This window comes from Lepidochelys olivacea (assembly GCF_965140295.1).
Source record: "Lepidochelys olivacea isolate rLepOli2 genome assembly, chromosome: 25".
NCBI classification, from domain to species: Eukaryota; Metazoa; Chordata; order Testudines; family Cheloniidae; genus Lepidochelys; species Lepidochelys olivacea.
The window spans coordinates 11963836-11985099 of NC_140435.1; the positions used below are offsets into that span (position 1 = coordinate 11963836).

At 45.2% G+C, this 21264-nt stretch overlaps 2 protein-coding genes across 5 annotated transcripts in view; one reads left to right on the top strand and one right to left on the bottom strand.

The window, feature by feature from the left end:
* Positions 1–1526: 1526 nt before the first annotated feature.
* ARRDC5 (arrestin domain containing 5) lies at positions 1527–8880 on the bottom strand (the record flags this gene model as incomplete). The annotated part of the gene is made up of 3 exons (XM_084614905.1): positions 1527–2048; positions 5428–5636; positions 8628–8880. The coding sequence occupies 3 exons, from the start codon at positions 8878–8880 to the stop codon at positions 1527–1529; spliced, it is 984 nt and encodes a 327-aa protein (XP_084471031.1).
* Positions 5566–21264, top strand: part of UHRF1 (ubiquitin like with PHD and ring finger domains 1) — a 33239-nt gene continuing 17540 nt past the window's right edge. Inside the window, exons 1-2 of one of the 4 annotated variants that reach the window (XM_084614602.1) lie at positions 5566–5585; positions 14153–14321. In XM_084614602.1, the coding sequence (XP_084470728.1) occupies positions 14163–14321 (159 nt within the window). In that variant the 5' untranslated portion in view covers positions 5566–5585; positions 14153–14162. Of the gene's footprint in view, positions 5586–8930; positions 8949–10711; positions 10948–13471; positions 13618–14152; positions 14322–21264 lie in introns of those variants that run through there. The other 3 variants (XM_084614601.1, XM_084614600.1, XM_084614599.1) reach the window with 3 other exon arrangements.

The following is a 21264-nucleotide window of genomic DNA, read 5'->3' on the forward strand; positions in this document are numbered from 1 at the left end:
GTAAAAGCAGTTTAATGCTCTGGTTTGTTTCATGAACTGTACGTTAACAGGTTTCAGAGGAGCAGCCGTGTTAGTCTGTGTCCGCAAAAAGAACAGGAGGACTCGTGGCACCTTAGAGACTAACCCATTTATTTGAGCGTAAGCTTTCGTGAGCTACAGCTCACTTCATCGGTTGTACACATGGAGGCACATGTCTGTGTGTGTGCATCTTCCCCACTACATTGTCTGACTTTAACAGACAGCGTCACATTTACACCAAGACTAATGTATTATTAACAGAAACACATCTACCTATTGTAATGGATTGGATGTTCTGAACTTACTCTGTCTTTTCATGTACTTGACTGGTTCAAAAGTTGGGTGAAAAGCAGGAATACCCCAATAATAGCTTTTGTAAAATGTGGGAACTTGTCGGTAAAAATTGTTAAAAACTGAAAACAAAGGGCCGTAGGGATACTCCAGTCAAGCACCTGGCTGTAATTCTGAGATTCCCTCCTTGCCCAACTCCAGTCTCTCCAGCTAGGCCCTATATTGTATTCCTGGTTAGGGGATTGCTACTATGCCTGGCAGCGTCCTTTCTGTACTAGAAGACACAGAGGGGTCTCATGTATCTTTTGCTCCCTGTATACCTGCTGCCTGGTCCCCCTCTCACCCTGGTGGCTGAGTTAGTGCCTTCCCAGCTTCTGCCCCTCCCCAGGCTCCATATGCAATCCCACAGCAACCTGGTTTCTTTCCCCAGCCTCCCCTGATGCCGCCCAATCAGCAGGCAGACTGGCTTGTTCCTGCCTGCTTTCCCAGCCTTCTGGCTCTCTCTGCTGCTGGCTTTCCACCTGCCAGTTCTCCACCCAGACCTGCTCCTCCATTCTTCCCTGGACTTGCCAGCTCCACACCTTTAGGTGGAGAGACTTTCCTAATGTTGTCTCTGCTCCCAGTGTGTGTGTGTGTGTGTGTCTCTGGGGCCAGCTATTTAAAGGGTATTTGTCCTCCTGAGTCCAGGCCACTGACCTGGGTCTTCCTTCTCGCATCCAGACAAACCATGACACAAGACACTTGGGTGGGTGGGGAATGAACCTGTGGATCTGCTCTAGTATCATCCCTATTCTACAGGGCGGGAAGGGAACCTGAAGCACAGAGAAGCAAAGTCACTAACCCAGCGAGTCAGCAGTGGAGTTGGATTTAGAACTCAGGTCTCTTGATGACCATTCCTCTGATCTAACTAGAGCATACTGCAGCCCTGAGTTAGGAGGTATGCAGCGTCTCTTTGTATTCTCACCCTGCTCTTGGGTCCTAGCTAGCCCCACCCTCTCTCATTTTTTGACTCATTCTGGCACCTTGGCCCAATCCAGAACCCTCTTGTGCAAAGCCCTGTTGTGAAATCAGGCAGCTGGCACACACGTTTCACAGCAAACCTTTATTATCTGGACCTCAGCAAACTTGTTCCTGGATCACTGTATAGAGATTCATCTGAAAACGCTGGGTGCATCCACATGGTCACTTTGCATCTGGTGCAGATCTGCACCCTTCTGCTAGTCCTCAGGAATGCCTACAGCTGTGGTTCTTATGATGATAGGCACTTTGGCCACAACTGTGGTCATGGACCAGGGAAGATAAACAGTCCCTATCAGCTCATACCGGACTTCCATGATATCGTTAGCTATGGACATGCTGCTGACAGACAGTAACTTGGGCAGGGGGAATATGCTGGTGATCTTTGTGACCTCAAAGGAGGCTGCCTTGGTCTTGGACTCCAGCCTCATCACTTCGTTTCGATCTTCCAAGAAGCGCCGTTCTGCCCTGACGGTGTAGCCCAGGTAGAGGATGATGGAGTACAAGGCAAAAACCACCTTCCTGATGGACCTTCCTGTCTGGTTGTCAATCTCTGTTGTGAAGATGATGTGTTCACCGGGGGCGAATGTGTTTTTTGCCAAGGAAATCCGGAGGATGACGAGGCCGTGTTTGAAGCAGCAATGATAAGCTATGTGCTTGTCGACTTCCACCACCAAAGGGTACTGCATGGGGAAGGGGGAAAGGTAGAGTATGGTGAGTGCCTTTCACAGGATACAATATGATTGCCTTGGTTCCTTACACACATGGAACTGCAGATGCAGGAGCAGAGGCTGCTTCACACTGAAAGAAATCTGCAGACACCCAAAACTTCATGCTGCATGTGTGGCCCTTTGTACTTCATAGAAGCAGTGAGAAATAGACCTCACATTCTTCTCCACAGGCCCCTGTCACTTGAGCTAAAGGAGAATTTTTGTTAGCAGTCCAGGGCATATGACACACAGCTTAGCAGTCCTGATTCCATCCAGTAGAGAGCAAGGGAAATGCACACAATATATATCTACACCAAATTCAGGGGAAGGCCACAAACGGGCCATTAAAAGTAGCATTTTCTCACCATCTTGATGCAATGATTAGCATTAGGTCTCAGTGTAGGTGATTTCGGTAACGCTGGCAGATTGTATGCTGTGCAAAGTTCACTCAAGGGCTCAGACCCCAAAGCAAAAGAATAACATTAATAGTCACACTTCTCTAGCCCCTTCCATCCATGTACCTCAGAGCTTGTTACAAACAAGAATGAATGAAGCTTCGTTATCCACCCTGTGGGGTAGAGAAGAGTTATCTCCTGGTGCATGCGTCAGGAAGGAAGATGGCAGAATTTGCTGACGGTGCCATTTAAAACAGAACACTAAAGATAGTAATAAGGTTAGGAATCACTGTATTATTTACACGACACCATAAATGTGTATGGGGCTGGGTGCTGTCAATAATACAAGTCAAGTAATAAAAGGCCATAGGCGTGAATCAGAGCTCACTTACACTACCATAATTCCATTGACTTCAACAGAGTTAATCCTGATTTACACCTGAGAGAGAGCAGAGTTTGGCTCTACGGTCCAGATTCTCATTTACGCTCAGGCCCTTTTACGCCACTCTGGCAGTGCAAAGGGGCCTTAGCATAAATGGGAATCAGGCCCCGTGTCTCTACCCTAATGAATTTGCAGTCAAAGGGGCTAATCCTGATGCATGTGAGTAGCTCTACTTACCCATTGAGTTCAATAGGACTACTCATGTGAGTAATATTTTCAAGACTGATCTCTGGGAATATGTAATAATGTAGCCGTGAAATAAGAACATGCATAATTATTGTTCAGGGAAAATGATGTGTGAGGAGGCTGTGTACTGGAAGCCTTGAGATGCTGAATGATTCAGGGTCCCTTTTTTTTCCTGTACCATTTTGGCTGGGATGTTAATGTTCTGCACCTTTTAGGGTTCAATTCACTATCAACGCTCTTCCCTTCTTTAGTGTTAAATCCAGTTTCTGCTGTTACTCCACATCCTTAGGGACACTTGACACTCCTGAAAAGGAGCTGGGTGTTTCATCCTACTAGGCTCAAGTGATTCTGCAGATTCTGGTTGCCCCAGGAACCAGTGTTGCTGAGGGGGAGATTTCTCCTGACTCTGCATGGAGCATGGATTTCAAGGCCAGAAGGAACCATTGTGATCACCTACTCTGACCTCCTGTAGAACACAGGCCGTAGAACTTCCCCAGAATAATCCTTAGAGAACATCTTTTAGAAAAACGTCCCATCTTTATTTACAATTTGCCAGTGATGGAGAATCCGCCACCATTGTTGCAAGGGATATTGACCATCACTGATAAAAATGTATGCCTCATTTCCAGTCTGAATTTGTCTAGCTTCAACTTCCAGCCCTTGGATCATGTTAGACCTTTTTCTGCTGTATTGAAGATCCCATTCTCATGCATTTGTTCCCCATGTAGATACTTATAAAGTATAATCAAGTCACCCCTTAAACTCCTCTTTGTTAAGATAGACTCAAGCAGCTCAATCTATTTATCATTATGAGGCATGTTTCCTAATCCTTTGCTCATTCTCATGGCTCTTGTCTGAACTCTCTCCAGTTTATCAACATCCTTCTTGAATTGTGGACACCAGATCTGGACAGCGTATTCTAGTGGCAATTGCACCATTGTCAGGAGTAAAATAACCTCTATACTCCTACTTAAGATTCCCCTGTTTATGTATCCAAGAATTGCATTAGCTATTTTGGCCACAGCATTGCACCCAGGAGCTCGTGTTCAGCTGATTATCCACCAGGGCCGCCAAATCTTTATCAAAGTCACTACTTCCCAACATAAAGTCCCTCATCCTGTAAGTATGGTCTGTATTCTTTGTTCCTAGATGTATACAATTACATTTAGCTACATTAAAGCACATATTGTTTTGCTTGTACCTGCTGCATTGTTTAAATCATTGTAATTTTAACAATGATCTTCAAAGGAAACAGATAATGGTTGCATGAAATTTTTTCTGCTTTATGATATAGAGAGAAGTCCTGGAAGTTCTTTTCCCACAATGCCTGTTCTTTTTTTAAACCTCCCTATAAATATCAGGAAAGTTCAGCCTGTATGCTTGAGAAAGAAGCCACGGGGAACATCTGTTGACCAATGTGGGCTAATGACACCACGTTACTCCAGTGTTCCATCTCTTCACTGGCTGCCAGTTGAATATCAGATTGGGCTAGAAAGCCCTGATGGGGCTGAGGCAGATGATGCTACCAAGCCTAGAGTCATGGGGGTCCCTGTGGGACAGACTGAAATGTGAAGTTGACGTTTTCCTCTTACAGTGTCACTTACCATGGAGCCATGAGGAATCGAGGTGTCTCCTCCTTTCACCATGGCCCTGTTGGGGCACATCTCCTATTTCCCCTATTCTCCTCTTTAATAGGAAACCTCCAGCCACTAATTCCCCAACTGCCCTCCACAAACATACATGCTATCCTATTGCTACCCTTTACCTTCCATGGAATTACATCGCCTTAGCTGACAAGGCCGAGCAATTAGGTGGGAGAAGGTCATGCACTGACTCTTAGGCTTGGCCTGCACACCGCTTTTGTACCAGGATAACAATGTCCATCAGGGGTGTGACATTTATTTTATTGTTACCAGTATAAGCATCTTTATACCAGTATAACTGCTTCTACTTTGGGGTGGGGTTGGGTGGGGCTGGAGTGTACCACTTTAAGTATACCAGTGTACTTAAAGTGCACATGGTACAACTTTTGCATGTAGCCATGCCCTTAGCGTGCGCGGCCCTGATTCAGGTGGCTTTACTGTGGGTCCCCATCTTTGCTTGAACCAGCTCCCAAGTCCTGGTCTTGATCGCCAAAGCGCCTCGTAGGCCAAACTAAATGTCTTTGGAAAAGGGGAGCGAGGAGACAATTCTAGGTTCTGTGTGTAGACCACCTGTCTGGACTTATGTAGTTTTGTAAGGATGCTCCAATACCACAGGGATGGGCCTGGCACAAATAGCTAGCTAAACCTCATTGGGAGCAGCACTGGACTCTTACACTCTTTTTCTGTCCTCCTGTCACAGGAAGAATATTCTCTATTTACTTTACCTGGGATTGTATTTTATCTTTAAGGATGCCAGAGGTCCCTTGCACTAGTAAATATTTCTTCTGCTTGGCTAAGATGAGCTCTCGACTGGCGCAGGAGGCTTTGACGAAGTAGGAGACACGGGCTATGTTGCTGGTGAATGTCGATGGAAGTCTGTCAGGTAAGTTGAAATGGAAGTCAAAGGTGTGGGTGCCCGAACCTAGCCAGTTATCTGAAAGCCAAACGACACTCCCTCACTTACCGAGCTAAAAGATAACCTCTTATTTATGGGCTGCCTTGCGTTCTTGATGGAATTTTTTTAATGAGGGTAGCAACCCTCAGCTGCTTGCAAATTATTTTTAGGGGTCTGTTCCTGCCGAATGCTGAGCACCCTCAACTTTTAATGTGGTCACTAGGCATGAAGGGTGCTCAACAGCTCTCAGGCCCTACAGAAGTCAGGCAATGGAATACCTACTTCTCCTTTACTGGTGTCACTGGACATAACAAACCCTCACAGAGCCTAAGTCTCCACAGCCTGGCTTTTTGTGTTTTCAGTTACACCCGTGCAAAGTGGGGGTAAAATTGCTATCAGGTCACTCACCCCACTGATAATATTTTACTTTCGCTTTGCATTAATGTGAATGACACAAGATGCAAGGCCATGGAAAATCATTTCAGTGTTCTGCTTCTGCCTCTTTCTTAAATTCAGTTTGTAGTGTAAGCAGGTGCAATTACATTGAATTTAATGAAGAGGTTTCCTGCTCGCACCAAGCTAAAGTTGGCCTTGTCTCACTTTGAACTGATAAGACCATCTTTCTGATATAATTCCCCACATACCGGTACTCTTTTGGGATTTAGAATGCCTTTTTCTTTTTCAGTTTAGTTTAAACCACTTCTAAAGAGACATAAGCTAAACTGAAAAAGGCACTCTAAATCCCAAAGGAGAATGTGCACATAGGGAGTTATACTGCATAGCTAAAGTAGTGTAATTACACTGGTATAGGACTGCTGGTAAATTTTGTGAAAGAAACCTTGAGAGTTGTGGTTTCTTAGTATCTCTGAAAATCAGGCTGTTTACTGAGGAGACTAAATATGGATTTACGTGCCTGCCTTTAGGCACCCAATTTTGAAACATTTGGCCTTTAAGATCTAGAGTTGAAAAGTGTCATAGAAGCACTGCTTGTTGTTATTATTATGCTAAATATCAGAAAGATAATTTCACCCTAGATTTACAACAACACCTGGCACAACTTTGAACTTGTAGGAGGAATTTACTTGCCACGGTGAGGGGTAATAGGCTAAATCCAAGACTTGATTGCACATGTAGGAAAAATGACTTTTCTGGTGGGGCATAGCCTTTAAACCCTAATAGTCTAGGAGGAGTTGCAGTCTGACCATTGGAGGTCATAGGTCAAATCCAAGATTTAATGCATTGACATGCAGCCTAACCTTCAACTCTTAACTACCTAGGAGGAGTTCACAACACACTGCTTTTATATTCCTGTGAACATCAGGGATTAGCTAATTCTGTATGTAAAAACACAGTAAGACCCTGACTAATTTTCATTTACCTCCTCTGTGTAACTTATAACCTCCCTGCCTCTCAGCAAGGCTATAACAACATAAGCCATAGCGAGGTCTCATATTATCAAGATTTCATTATTTTTACAAAATATACTGTGGTACACTTACCACCACATAAAAAAATTAAAAATGACAGTTGACAAAATAAATGAACAAAGTACATTGATACCTGGTCTAAACTTAGGACTTGTCTGCACTTAAAACGCTACAGTGGTACAGTTGCATCGTAGTTCTTCAGTGTAGACCAGTGGTTCTCAACCCCTGGCCTGGGGGCTGCTTGCAACCCAATCAGAGCATAGCTGTGGCCCATGTGAAATCCTCAGGACCATACAGGTAGTATATATATTGTGTGGATGCGGCCCACATAACACACAGAGAGCGCCATATGCAGCTCAGTGGTAAATAGGTAATCCACGTCCCAGAGAGGTGGTAGCTAGGTCAGTGGAAGAATTCTTCCGTCGACCTAGCGGTGTTTACATGGGAATTTAGGTTCGTTGGTTTAACTACGTCACTCAGCGCTGTGGATTTTTCACAGCCCTGAGCAATGTAGTTATATTGACTTAATTTTCTAGTGTAGACCAGGCCTTAGAGGTTTTATTGGCATAGCAATATGTCATTTAGGGGTATGATTCTTTACCTACATAGCTATGCCAGTAAAAGTCCTAGAATAGATGGAGTTATACTGGTATAACTGTGCTTATGCTATTACAGATTATGCTGACTGGGAGATTTACATATGTTATACTGGTATAATCACTTTTATCCCAATATAAATGTGTTCACTCACACAATAAAGGATTTTCGTCATCTAGCTATACTGATATAACTATACCAGAAAACCCCTCCTAGTTTAGACAAGGTCTTAGTGATGCATTACTGTAACTATATGTATACATATGTACACACACTTACTATGGGCCAGATTGTGATCCCTTTATTCACATTGAGTGGTACCTTACCCCACAAATAAACCCTTAGATTTCAATGGGACTATACATGGTGTGAACTACTACTAAGTGAGAGTAAGTGTATCTCAAACTGGCTCTGATGTGCAAAATACCATCTCCTGGTTTCCTTTTCTCCTAATACAAGGACAAGGGGACATTCCCGGAAATTGAAAGGGAGCACATTTAAAACGGATAAAAGGAAATACTTTTTCTGCACAAACACAGAATTAACGTTGGGACATCCATTGCCACCATTTTTCATTTACACTTTTAAAAAAATATAAATCCAAATAACTAAAGACCTCATGGAAGCCAAGAGGTCAGAGGAAATAAAAGGGACTGGACTGTTACATGGATAATGAGATCATTATCAGGGTTTCAGATTAAAATCAGATCAGAGTTTAAAATTAAATATTTTTTTAAAAGTGCCAAAGTTCAGCCTCCTGCTTCAGGGCTTAAGCCAATATCTAATCAATAAGGTTAGGAAGAAATACTTCCTGTGGGCAGGTTATCACATAACTGTCTAATGTAGTGTTTCTTGCATTTTTCTCTTAAGTGGTTGGGGTAATGACAGGACACAGGACTAGACTGATCACTGATCTGATCCAATATGGCAATTTCTGTGTTCACTAGTGCAAAATTAGTGAGGTTTTACTCTGTGTTCTTTGAACTCTATGGTTCCAATTCCTTACCCGCTATTTTGAATGTCTTTGTTTTATTGATGTAGTCAGCCTTGTTATTGCAGACAATGTCTCTGCTGTAATCCTTGTCAGCATTAATCTCTTCATTCCACTCCAAATAGCCTCTTCCCACGAGCTCTACCTTCACTATGGGATTGATCAAAGATTTGTTAAGGCTCAGAATCACTTGGCCATCTATGCTGGAGCCTGCCAAATACACCGTATCTTCAGGCAGCACCAGGTTAATCGATTTCACCACCGACATCAGGGAAGAACAGAAGCCGGCTGTTGTCTGTGCTTCCTAAGGATCTGTGTGTGTCTGTGATGTCAAAGGTTTGTGACATCACTGCATTTACAGTGAGTGCTAAGCATCTGCGGTTCTGTTCGGCTTCGATAGCAGTGCCAGCTTTCAGGATTTGTCCCAGTAATGTTTTTGAGGTCCTTATTATTTAGTACTTGTATTATGGTAGTGCCTCAAGGCCCCTACTGAGATCAGTGACCCATTGTGCTGGGGCCAAATATACATTCTAAATAGACAAGACAGACACAGTCTGGGAGGGAAAACAGAGAATAGAACCCCAGTCTTGTGATTCCTGAGACTCTTTTAGGGATTAGAGAGAGGGGACACTTCAGGAAGACAGTTTGAGGGGTCATGGCCATCAGGGGAGGGCACTTGCTCATCTTTGCCAAGTTTCCTTGGAGTTTGCATGCGCTACTTTTTGTCAGCAAGTGTCTTATGAGGCGTCATGAGGAATCTGTTTGCTGAGAGGTCCATTGTTCTGCCACCATTTGTTTCAGACTGAATAATGCTCCATATTTCTCGTGCTTTTTATGAGCCACAGGGGAAGTGCCGGGCTCTTGCCTGCAGACCAACTTTTCTTGCAGGCACTGGCCCTGATTCAGGAAAGCAATGAAGCACGTGCTTCAGGTTCAGCACAGGTTTAAGTGCTTTTGATGCCTTGATTTCTTTTGCTAAACTATTAATCCTGGGAGATGAGCTGAGTAAAGGAAACAGTGCATGATATCAAAGGTGTGGCTTCAGAGATATCTTCATGGATGGAAGGAACAGAGCCCACTCTGAGCTGCTGGGCTTTTCCTTCTCCTTCCCCTTTTTGTGGAAATAATATGTGTCCAGCAGCTCCTTGCCCCAAATCTCCTGTGGTGCCAGAGGGGAAGTGTTTCAGAGTAGCCGCCGTGTTAGTCTGTATTCGCAAAAAGAACAGGAGGACTTGTGGCTCCTTAGAGACTAACAAATTTATTTGAGCATAAGCTTTGGTGAGCTACGGCCTACTTCATCGGATGAATGAGGGGAAGCGGAGGGTTCTGCTTGCCAGGGGCAGCAGCTCTGACGGGCTGTTCTTGCAGAAGAGACCGGAAATGGGGAAAGGGACTCAATCCGCTGGTTTCCCCAGGAGGGTAGGCCAGTAGCTTAGGGCAGAGGGGACAGGTCTGCAGCATTTGTCATCAGGATACACTGCAAGCAAGGGGGATGGAGCTGAAAGTTGAATGGAGGGGAAACGGGTGCTCAAGAGGCCCTTACCTCCGGCGGCCCTGCTGAGGGTGAACTCCAGCCCTCTCCCGTCCTGTGGTTTATTTCCTAGAAACCCCCTGCCCTGTGGCTGTGCGCTGTTCAACTTCCTCCCCGCTCCACCCCAGAGGAGGCAGCATTTCCCCACTGATTTCTCTCGGGAGGGGGGCGCTGAGCAGGGCTGAGGTGAAAGGAGCTGTCGGCATTTTACCCCCCGCCGGAGAGCGCTCCCCGCTTCCCAAGCCCGAGGCTGGGACGAGCCCCCCAACCACCGGGGGGGACGGGACACACCTCATTCTTCTTTCAGGGGACTGGCCAGGATGGGAACGGAGCAAGCCCCAGGCGGGATGCCGCGGCACCTCCCACCCTGCAATGCTTCGGGACCCCCCGCACCCGGGCATGCGGCGGGGGGCGCCCCTCGCTGCAGGCAGGGGGCCGCGGCAGCAAGCCCCCTCCCCAGCACGCCGGCATCCCTCGGGCCGGGCGTGGGCTCCTCCCCGTCTTCCTCCTTCCCGCCACCAGCCACCAATCGGCAGCGGCCCGCCCCACCCCGGCCTTTCCCGCGCCAAACTCCAAAGCCAGCCGCGGGGTTCGCGGGCGGCAGCAGTCGCGGCCGGGAAGCCGGGGCGGCCCGTTGCCACCCGGCGAGCGGCTCGGGGGCGGCGGGCGCCCGCTTTGCAGCACGTGGCGGCAGCGGCAGCGGCAGCAGCAGCAGCGCCGGGGAGCGCTGCCGTGGGACCCCAGCGGCGGACGGAGCCGCCCGCCCTGCCCCAAGCTCCCGTCCCGCTGCGGGGATTGCGAAAGGTGAGTGTCTCCCGTGGGGGGTGAATATTTGCACTGGCTTATTTGCAGGAAAGGGGTTTGCAGCGAGAGCGGGGAGCAGCCCCCGCGGCAAACGGGAGAGACTCTTTTGCCCCCCCCCCCTCCCCAGCAGAAACCAAGTGGCTGCAAACATCGCGGCTCCTGTAACTGTCCCAGCTGGGATGGAAGCGGCAGATGTTGTAGGGTGACTGTTACATTTTGTTCGTAAAGGGTTTATTTATAGCGACGGGGGGTTATCTCGTCAAAAGTGGTATCCTCTAGGGAAGTTGCTCAAGTTGGAGATCAAGTCCCTGCAAAAGCCCTGGTGCCCCTGCCCCTTATGAAATACCAACGCGGAACGGAGCAACTTAAGTTTTTCTGCATTTTTATTTTTTAAAGTTTATTGTAGAAAGTGGGGAGGAGCGATTTGCAGATTGCTTCTTCACTGACAGCAGCTAGGAAGCAGGGGATCCCCTGAGCCCGCCTCCCAAGGGCAAACAGAGAGAGGGCAAGGCTCTGCCAAAAAAGTGTCTTGCCATAGGAGCAAATGCCAACGGGCAGGGAGACATTTTGAGTCGTGCAGAGTGTTTATAATGTCGATGTTTAGAAGATGGGATCTTGGTCGTACAAGGAGCATCTGCTGTGGGCTTTGCAAACGTGGGATACGAACACAGTAGCTCCTCAGAGAGACAGTCTCCGTCTTTAAGCAGTCTGTCTTTTTCCCAGCTCTGTCCCTTACCCGCAAACTCTAACTAGTTCGTTGTATATCAGTAGAGTAAATTGTGTGCCCCTATTTATAGAGTGCAACATTTACCAGGTATGCATAATAAACGGATTCTACCTTTCCGCATCTCCAAGTACAAAGCAGAGACAAAGTTCTCTGTGCCTCGAGTCCTGAAAGGCAATGGGAAGGCAGTCTGGAGACTGCAATCGGTTTTTATTTTTAAAGCCTATTTTTAGAGAGGATAATAGGTTTAGGTAATCAGCTGGCAGAGTCTTCGCCTGAATCCCTCACAGTTGCCAGCAGGGAGCAGGCCCTTTCAGAAAGTGAACGCTCCTTTCCTGCTGTTGGGTGCTGAGGCGGAAACTAGAAATCTTGCAGTTGTATGTGAAATTCATTTTAGGGGCTGGTGGGGAGGGTGGGTTTGCAGCTTTTATTGGGTTGCCATTGCACGCACAACTTGGAAACACCTCTCCCTGAGAAAAAACAAATTGAAAGTTTAAAATGTCCTATTCCCCGGGTGGCATTGAGAGCTTGCCTGTGATTTGAGCTCTGGTTGTATTTGGAGAGAGCCCTCTGTCTACATGTTCATTGGCAGTGTATGACAAACGAGGAACTCCCTCCCAAGTTCAGGCACAGACCAATTCACTGTAAAAAAAAAATGTCCTACTGTTCTCAAGTTCTAAAATTTAAACTGTACAAATCACCTCTTTCTCCCTCCTTCCCTACTTACTTCCTTGAAGAGGATTTGCAAACTGCCATAGACTGCCCTCAAATGTGTAGTTTCCATTCCCATGTCCCCACCCCCACAAAGACTCCCTGAAAGTTTGCAGGTGTTTGTTTTAAAAGGCCACCCTTGCAGCTAGAAAAAGAATTATAGAGGCTGGCAGCAGCGCAGCTTCTGTAGTAACTTGGTCTCTGCATGCACTTGGAGGGCTGGGAGACCCATCTGCTGACCACATTCACCATATGCTGCCACTGAATATGGAGACAAGTTGCCCCTCATCCTAAGTGCAAGCAACAATCGGACACAGAGTTCCTAGACACTCACCCTGGTCCCTGAGATGGAAACGTGGGACAGGCCTTCCGAATCTTGCCTTTATTCTTAAACTATGTACTGCGGGGTGGTGGGGTTTTTTTGGGGGGGGGGGGAGGAAATCGGATTTGCGCAAGACACACTAATTGTCAGCCTATGGCAATTTGGAAACCCCCAACTCCAAAACGTGAGAGGTCCGGTTTGCATTTCAGAGCCTGGCAGAAGGGTGCTGCTACTTTGCAATGGCTTGGTCTGTGCTTGCACTGGGTAGTTCTCATTTGTGATAGGCTGTAGCTAATGCCCAAAAAAGGGACTCCTTCCTCCAGGGGCAGCAGGCAGTGCAGTAAGAGTGGGTGAGTGACCTGTCCTTCTGCCTGTCAAGCTATAAAATGCACCCTAAGAATGTGCCCCTCTATAAAGGCTAAGGAACATTGCAAAATATAAAGGGAGAGTGGGGGAGACAGATTTTGCACCTTCAGTGGCATCTCTGGTTGCCTATTCCACGGGCTACGCCCTTGTCTCCCTTCTCTCTGACCCTTTAGAACTGCCTCTTTAAAAGGCCGGGCAGCTGTCTCCTGTTATTTACATAACCACGCGAGATGTTTGTAAGGGGGGAGGAAACTCCGCGAGACTGAAGAGAGCGTTTCAATTGTGGCGCGAGATACAGTTGGCGCGCGGCGCCTGCCCGCGAGGAGGGAGACGGGACGGCCTGGCGCAGCCTAATCGGCTAGGTTGTGGGGAGGGGCGGGCGTTCAGGGCCAATCGGCGTTGAGGCCGGCCGGCTGCGAGCCAATAGTTTGGGAGGAGAGGGCGGGCCGATCGGAGCGAAGGGAGTGTTAGGGTGAGAGGTCTCATTGATTCGGTGGCTGAAGACCGAGCGTCGCCCCCGCTGGCTCGGCCCCAACTTGTGGCTGAGGTGGGCGTTTGGGAACGGAGCGGGCGGCCGGGGGAAGGGGCCGGGGTGGGTTCAGGGGGTGTCCGGCCGGCGCAGGGGAGGATGGCCCCGGGGTGAGGGCTGGGGTCGGGGGATGTCCGCCTTGGGGAGATCTCGGGGGCGGGGGGCTGGTCCCGGGCTGTTTCCGGCGCGGGGGGTGCCCGACCGGCCGGGGTGGGAAGGGCTGAGGCGGGATGGTCCCTAAGCGCGCGCGGGGCGCGGGGGGGGGCAGTTAAACGTCTCCCTGGAGCGGGGTCTCGCAGAGACCTGCCCCCCAGGATGGGCAGGGGGTCGGGTGACCAGACGTCCCGATGTTGGGGGCTTTTTCTTATATAGGCGCCTATCAGCCCCCCCCCCCCGGTTTTTCACACTTGCTATCTGGTCACCCTAACAGGGGGGCCTGGTGCCAGGCGGCTCTGCCTGCAGGCTCTGGGTGTGGAACCAGCCCTCGCGCCCCCCCTTCCCCCCCCATCCCTGTTGCTAGGTGTGTCACCCACTCCCCCTTCTTCCTTGGCAGAGCCGCCGCCATGTGGATCCAGGTGCGCACCATGGATGGCAAGGAGACCCACCGGGTGGACTCGCTCTCCAAACTCACCAAGGTGGAAGAACTGCGGCTGAGGATACACGAGGTGTTTGGCGACGGCGTGGAACCCGACAGGCAAAGGCTCTTCTACCGGGGCAAACAGGTACATGGTCTGTTCCCTTTATTAATGTAATGAACCGGCAGCCTCCAAAAAAACACCCTCACATTTCCCTCCCCATAGCGAAGGGGGGTGAAACTCCCACCTTCTCTACCCCCTGGGCTGCATGACATCAGACAAGGAATTGGCCTTAAATTGTCATCAAAGAAAGTAACAAGTCTAAGGGTAGTACTAATTAGACGTTCTCACCCCACTGGAGTGACCAAATAGTACAATACAAGTCATTACTTTACTTTAACATTCATTCACATCTCATCTTGCTCTCCTGATGTTTGTTGGCCAAGTACTGTGGCTTTGAATTCACTGAAAAAATAGTAAAAAGAAAAGGAGTACTTGTGGCACCTTGGGGACTAACAAATTTATTTGGAGCATAAGCTTTCGTGAGTTACAGCTCACTTCATCAGATGTATGAAAGCTTATGCTTAAATAAATTTGTTAGTCTCTAAGGTGCCACAAGTACTCCTTTTGTTTTTGCGGATACAGACTAACACGGTTGCTACTCTGAAACCTGAAAAATAGTGTACAGGCTGTCACAATGTTAACCCCATATTCACCCTTTTACAGAACTATAATAAATTTTGTACAAAGTATACCTCATGAGGTATAATTTGAAAACCCATAATTTGCTGATTATTATTGTTGTCCTGTTACAACTTGTGGCAACGTTGCATGTAAAGTTACAGGATTCCTCCGTATGGAGTTACTAAGACATGTTCCATGTCTGAGAGGAGCAGCCACAAATCAGGTGCCAACAAAGTCAAATGGACCATCACCTGGTTACATGGCCATTCTTTGGCAGAGAAGAGGATGTGGGCGAAAATCTAAATCTTGACAAAACAGTTAGGGGTTCCTGTCCAGATAGACTTTGTCTCCTGAACCTCAGCTGGAGATGTTTTTCAAAGAAGAGAGAGAGTTATAAGAAGAAAGGGGAGATGCCCCAAATTATTCCTCCCTTTCTCTAGCCGTGGCATCCACAACACCTGAAGAACAAAGGAAACAGTTTTGGACTGGGGAAGGATCCTGACTGAAAGAATTCAGCTCGTAAGACTGCTAGAACATGTAGTGAGAAAGACCTTTGCTTTGAATTCATGTAGCTTGTTAAGTTAGGCATTAGTTGCGTTTTACTTCTATTTTCTTGTAATCAATTCTGACTTTTGTGCTTCATTACTTGTTGTCACTTAAAACCTATCTTTTGTAGTTAATAAACTTGTTTTGTTTTTTCTAAACCAGGGTGTTTAGATTGAAGTGTTGGGATAACATGATTTGTGCATATCATTTTCTATTAATAAAATTATGGACTTTATATGAGCTTGTATTGTCCAGGAGAGAGCTGGGGGAAAATCTGGGACTGGGAGTTTGCTGGTGTTGCTCTGCAGTGTAATTCATAAGTGACTAGCTATAGCACTCATACATGCTGGAGGCTGTGTGTGAGGAGACCAGGAGTGGTAACTCTCACAGTGAAGCCATGTAAAACGCACCCCAGTTTGGAGAACTGAGGAGACAAAGCTGTTAATCAGTGCAGATTGTACCCTGGGTAAATCAAACACAACATTTATGTGGTGAAGACATAGCCTATGTGAGTCTTGAGCATTAAAATGTAAGGGAATAGTATATCTTAGTATATGAAAGAGCCTCCCTGCTATTAGGGGTATGGTCCCCCCTGCGCCTGTTGTTTACTATCTTCGTGGCTCAAATGCAGTGCTGGCAAAGATCTACTGAAGAGATGGTGGTTGGGTGCAGGGAAGAATTTACCTTTCTTTAGCTCTCATGAGTGAGAACCGCATGGTATTGGGTGTTAACAGGGTGGGTTTTTGTCTTAGCAGAAGTGACTAATTTTGGTGGTATGTCTGTTAATAGAGTAAACCAAGGAATTAGTGTAAAGACAAAGGGGCTAGTTAAACAGCGCATTTGAGTAGAATGTAGTGATTCAGACTGGAGAAGTACAGTGGCAAGTTTTGTCTGGTGTCAGCTGGAATCATTTTGTTTTTAAAACTATGGATTATGCTGCCATCTAGTGATTATTTATTTTCTTACGCATTACTATACTTTGTGTTTGGGATGGTGCTTGGCTGTACTTGCTCGAAACTTAAGGGATACTTCCTTGTACAGTCATTGTTGGTTTTAATGGTCATTTTCACAAGCTATGTGTTTTTCAATTTTAGTTCAGCTATTTCTACATAATATGTACACACATGGTCAAAGAACTTAGGGAAGGGAACATAGTTGTGGTCTGCTCAATATGAACCATTATCCAATTAGAGCATGACTTGTCTTAACTCCCCTAAACTTAATGTTCAATCAGTTTAACTGCATAGGTATCATGGTGACGTGATTTACAGACTGATCCAAGGGCTTGTCAACATATTGAGCTATTCAGAAACAGCTCAGTGTGTGGACACTCTTATATCTGCATAAGAGTGCCCTCTTCTGGTTTAGTTTGCTATTCTAGAATAAGTGTGTCCAGACATGGAGTTATTCAGAAATAGATACCCAGTTTTAAATTCACGCCTTATCTTATTCTGGAATAATGTTCATGTATGGGCAAGTCCTAAGATTTTTGATGATTGTGAAGAAAATTAATTGGCTGTAAACCAACTGTAGTGTTTTCCTGAGTCTGCAGGCAGACAGGTCAGTACTTCTAGTTGTTCAGAGCTTCATCAGTTAATTCTGGATAATTTCATTACTGCTAATTAGAATCCGATGGGTGGTAGTGAAAATGTTACTCATCAGTTTCCTGTTGCTTTGCTTGAAAAAGATATGAAGTCAGGTGGTGGTGTTCAATTCATTTAGTGGTAGAATATAAAACAGAGGCTGTGGGAGTGTGGAGAATCTCACCACCATCATAGTAGTCTGGGGAGAGCTAAGAACTTAACATTTTAAATAAAAAGGATGGAGCCCCCTGAACATCGTTCAGTGAGAGCACCCTAGGAGACATTCTAATACGTCTTCTAGAAACTGGGCTTCTCACTAGGACATCATTCCTGGACTTAGCTAGTGGGGCTGTCATCTTTCATTTTTCATATCTACCTCTGTCTACTGAGTCACATACATGTTTTAATGTCTGCAGTATCTGCAATTGTGCGCACACGTTGCGTGTAAGTACTTCGTGTAAAGACCTGAAAACAGTTAGACCACTGCTGTGAAGTAGATGACTTAATAAATAAATTAAATCTAGGAGTTGTCTGCTGTCTAAAAACCAGATTTATTCCTAATCCTGGTTCAACATCTTGGTGTTTATCCAAAGTAGGACGGCTCCATTTTAGTTGGTCAAAGGGTACTTGTAAGAAAAAGACAGTTACTAAGTTTGTAAAATCACAAAAATCAGATTTTTACTAGGATCTGTGTGATCTCAGACTGTTAGGTTTAGTACTAAGTTTTTCAAGTTCTGGAAGTTTTACTGCTTTGAGGGGTTTTAAAGATCTTGATTCACAGGAAGTAGTCTGTCTCCATAAAACCTGATAACAGAGCTTTTTAAAAATCATGGGTAGCTGGGATCAAGTTAAACTTTGGCTTGACAGTCTCGAGTGATTCAGTAATATTACATTCCTGACATTGTGTAGGATATTACATTTGTGTAACAAGAATGTTACTACTTCTATGACTAGCTGAATTTGTAGTAGAATAAGCTTGAAAGGCTCTTAAATACAAGGCTCGTATCCTACACTGATTTGCATCATTAAATTACATTCTAAAGCTTCATGCAAACTTCAGCTGGGTTAATTGGAAATTAGAGTGCTTGGAGATAGAAGAAACCCCATTTATTTTACTTGACGTTTTTGCTTTAGCAGCACGTATAAACAATTTTCCCCTCAATTATGGTTACTGCCTTCTGTTAATTGTTCTAACAAACAAAAACCCCACAGTTGTAAAGCGAACACTTACCACTTGTCTGAGGGAAATAGCTTGGGTTTGTTCAATGTGAACTTCTCCTGTCATGCTGGCTGGTTGCTAAATTCTCAGAATGTGTGTGGTGGAGCACTCTCAGTGCAGTACTGATGTATTGGGGTGCCACTGGAAAGCTGAAAGGTTAGGTTATTTTCTTGTGTTCAGGCAGAACTGTGCACCAAGTTGTATGCCTTGTGAGCTGCCAGAAGCATGTTTGAGTGAGATTCTGCAGAGATTGTAAGTTTGTCTACATATTTAGCATATGAAGAAGGATTCTCCTTTTGAAGGAATCAAGAGAATGGAGATATTTTGGAACAAATTTGAAACAAATGCAGAACTTTAGCTCTCATTCAGTGCTTAAATACCATGGTGCCTTTATAAGTAATTTGAATATGTACAGACACTAACAGAAATAATGGTGGTTCTAAAATATTTGGGGTTCTATTTCAGAAATTGGGGCCAACCTTATCTTGGAATCAAGCTTTCAGAGTAGTAGGTGGAATCAGGCTGTTTGTTTCTTCCCCTTTTAATGTTATTGCTAGAGTAGGAAGATTAAGACGAGTTGCAGAGTTGGTCCTGGGGCTCAATCAGCTGTTTGCTTTGCTTGTGCTTCAGGCCAGCCTTGCTTTTTTAGTAAGCATTGATTGCTAAAGAAATTGTAACATACTCTGAACAGTGTCCACGCTGGAGAAGAGAAAGTTATTTTAAAAAAAATCCTACTGATCAAATACTGGTAGCCCTGATGCAGGCCAGGTTCCCACACTCAGAATTGTTTTAACCACTAATGTAACTTTACCCTGCTAAAAAGCAAGCCTAATCAAACGTGTACCAGAGCTATGGATCCCCTCTGGTTTGACTATATGACCCAGTAGGGATATTTTGTTAAATTTTCTCATTGTAGGTGGGGTTTGAGAGTCTGAGCTTTGGTTGCCATCATCCTTGAAAAAGAGAACTTGAATGGTACTCCTGTGAGAGCCATTATTAACATCACTGCTTTCTTGGCTGGAGTGGTGGTGGTTCCTTCCTACCTCTTTAGTTCCTTACCCCCTTGCTTTAGCTCATTTCTGCATGGTCTGTTAGCGAAACTTGCTGGTATTTTGCTTCCTGAAGAGCTGAACTTTAACAAAGCAGGATTTTTGTAAAATACAAGATTACCCACATATTAACTGGAGCAAAAGATAGTAGTATAGTTGGGACAGTTAACAAGAATTCTTCCAAAGGTGAAGTGTCTCAAGATACTTCTATTTAAATAAAAAGAAAAGGAGTTCTTGTGGCACCTTAGAGACTAACCAATTTATTTGAGCATAAGCTTTTGTGAGCTACAGAATGCATCCGATGAAGCGAGCTGTAGCTCACGAAAGCTTATGCTCAAATAAATTGGTTAGTCTCTAAGGTGCCACAAGTACTCCTGTTCTTTTTGCGAATACAGACTAACACAGCTGCTACTCTGAAACCTATTTAAATAAGTGACTCTTGGACATTGACACGCTGGGGGCCTTGAATTAATAAGAGCATTGGGAACCGTTATTAACAGGTATTAAAACTCCCACTGCAAATTGCAGTGCTTTTGGCAAAGCATAGATAAAGCAACATATTGTTACTGTTGGCTATGAAGAAACTAGTGCTGCTTTTTAAATACCCAAGGATCTTATTTTGTTTCACCTTGTTTAGGGTGAGACGGGGAATGTAGCTTGCACAGACTTTAGCAGCCTCAAATGCATGAGGGAACCAAAGAAGACTTTAAAAAATGCAGACTTAAGAGAGCTGTGGAGTGTAATACTAGTACTGGCTTGCTATGTATTTAATGGAGTATTCTCTAGTATGAGATCGGAGGGACTGGACCACAAAAGACTCATTCAGGGCACGGAGAGGGAATAATGAACTCTGATGGAGAGAGTGCTTGAGGGTAGGGTTTAGGGTGAGATTTTTCCCCAGTGTAGTACCTTTCCTCATTTGAAGTCTGTCAAGTTTGTGATCTGATTCATATTGCAAAATGATGGAAGGGGGGGGAACCTCCAATAATAAAATATTTGCAGCTGATACTGCTGCTTTCAGCATGTCATCTGGTACTCTAAGCTCCTGTGGCTGCTCCTTGTGCATGTTCTCTCATCCAGTGCTGCTCTTTTCTTGACCTCATCCTTTTGATGTTCTCTATGCTGTTCTTCTGATACTAATTGCTAGTGGGAACCTGATTTTTGTGATACCATTACTCTGGTAGTAAGTATAAAAAGATTCACCTGATTCTCGATTTATGGATTTGATTAGTGCTGTGATTCTTCATCTCTGCACAAGAATAACTTGACCTTTGCTGCTGTTATCCTTATTTCCAGTAGTAGCCCCACAATTATTTTATACCATAAATCATAATTAATTCTCAGTGATTCTTCTGAAGTGCAAGTTTTTGTGGTTAACTTGTTTCCCGCTGATAGAGAACAAAGCTCTGAGGATCACTTTTTTTGGTGGTTTGGGCTAGGAGGGATGACTTCCTGTAGAATTTCTATTAGTCAGACCTTAAATATGTGGTGAAGCTTGTTTAAACTGCTAAACTTGCTGCAACATCAAGTCTTGTGCCTTAAATCTGGAATAGTAGTACTTCAGTAACTTCAAGAACTTTAAAAGATACAGATTTATTTGGTCATCCATATCTTTATTATTATTTATGTAGTCAAAGGTCAGAGTTCTGCCATTGTGCAGTGCAACTTTTCCAAATTTTAATTTAACTTTCCTTCAAGTAAGCTTTATCTTTAAAAATGTGATCTGACACAGTTCAGTCTTCTGAGTCTGTAGACTGATTCCAGTGACTACAACTGCTGCTGGCTTTGCTGAACAGCTGCAAAGTGAAATTAAGTCTGGTCTGTTTCACTCTGCCATTCAGAACCTAGTGAGAGAAGTGGAGTAACTTGGCCCGTGAAGCAGTTCTGCCATAGCATAGACACTTTTTTTTTCCTCCAGTATTTGCATCTGAGTTTGTTCTATGAACAAAAATTTCCAAACAGTAAGAATAAAAATCTACTAGACACTCATAAATGTTTGAAAATTACAA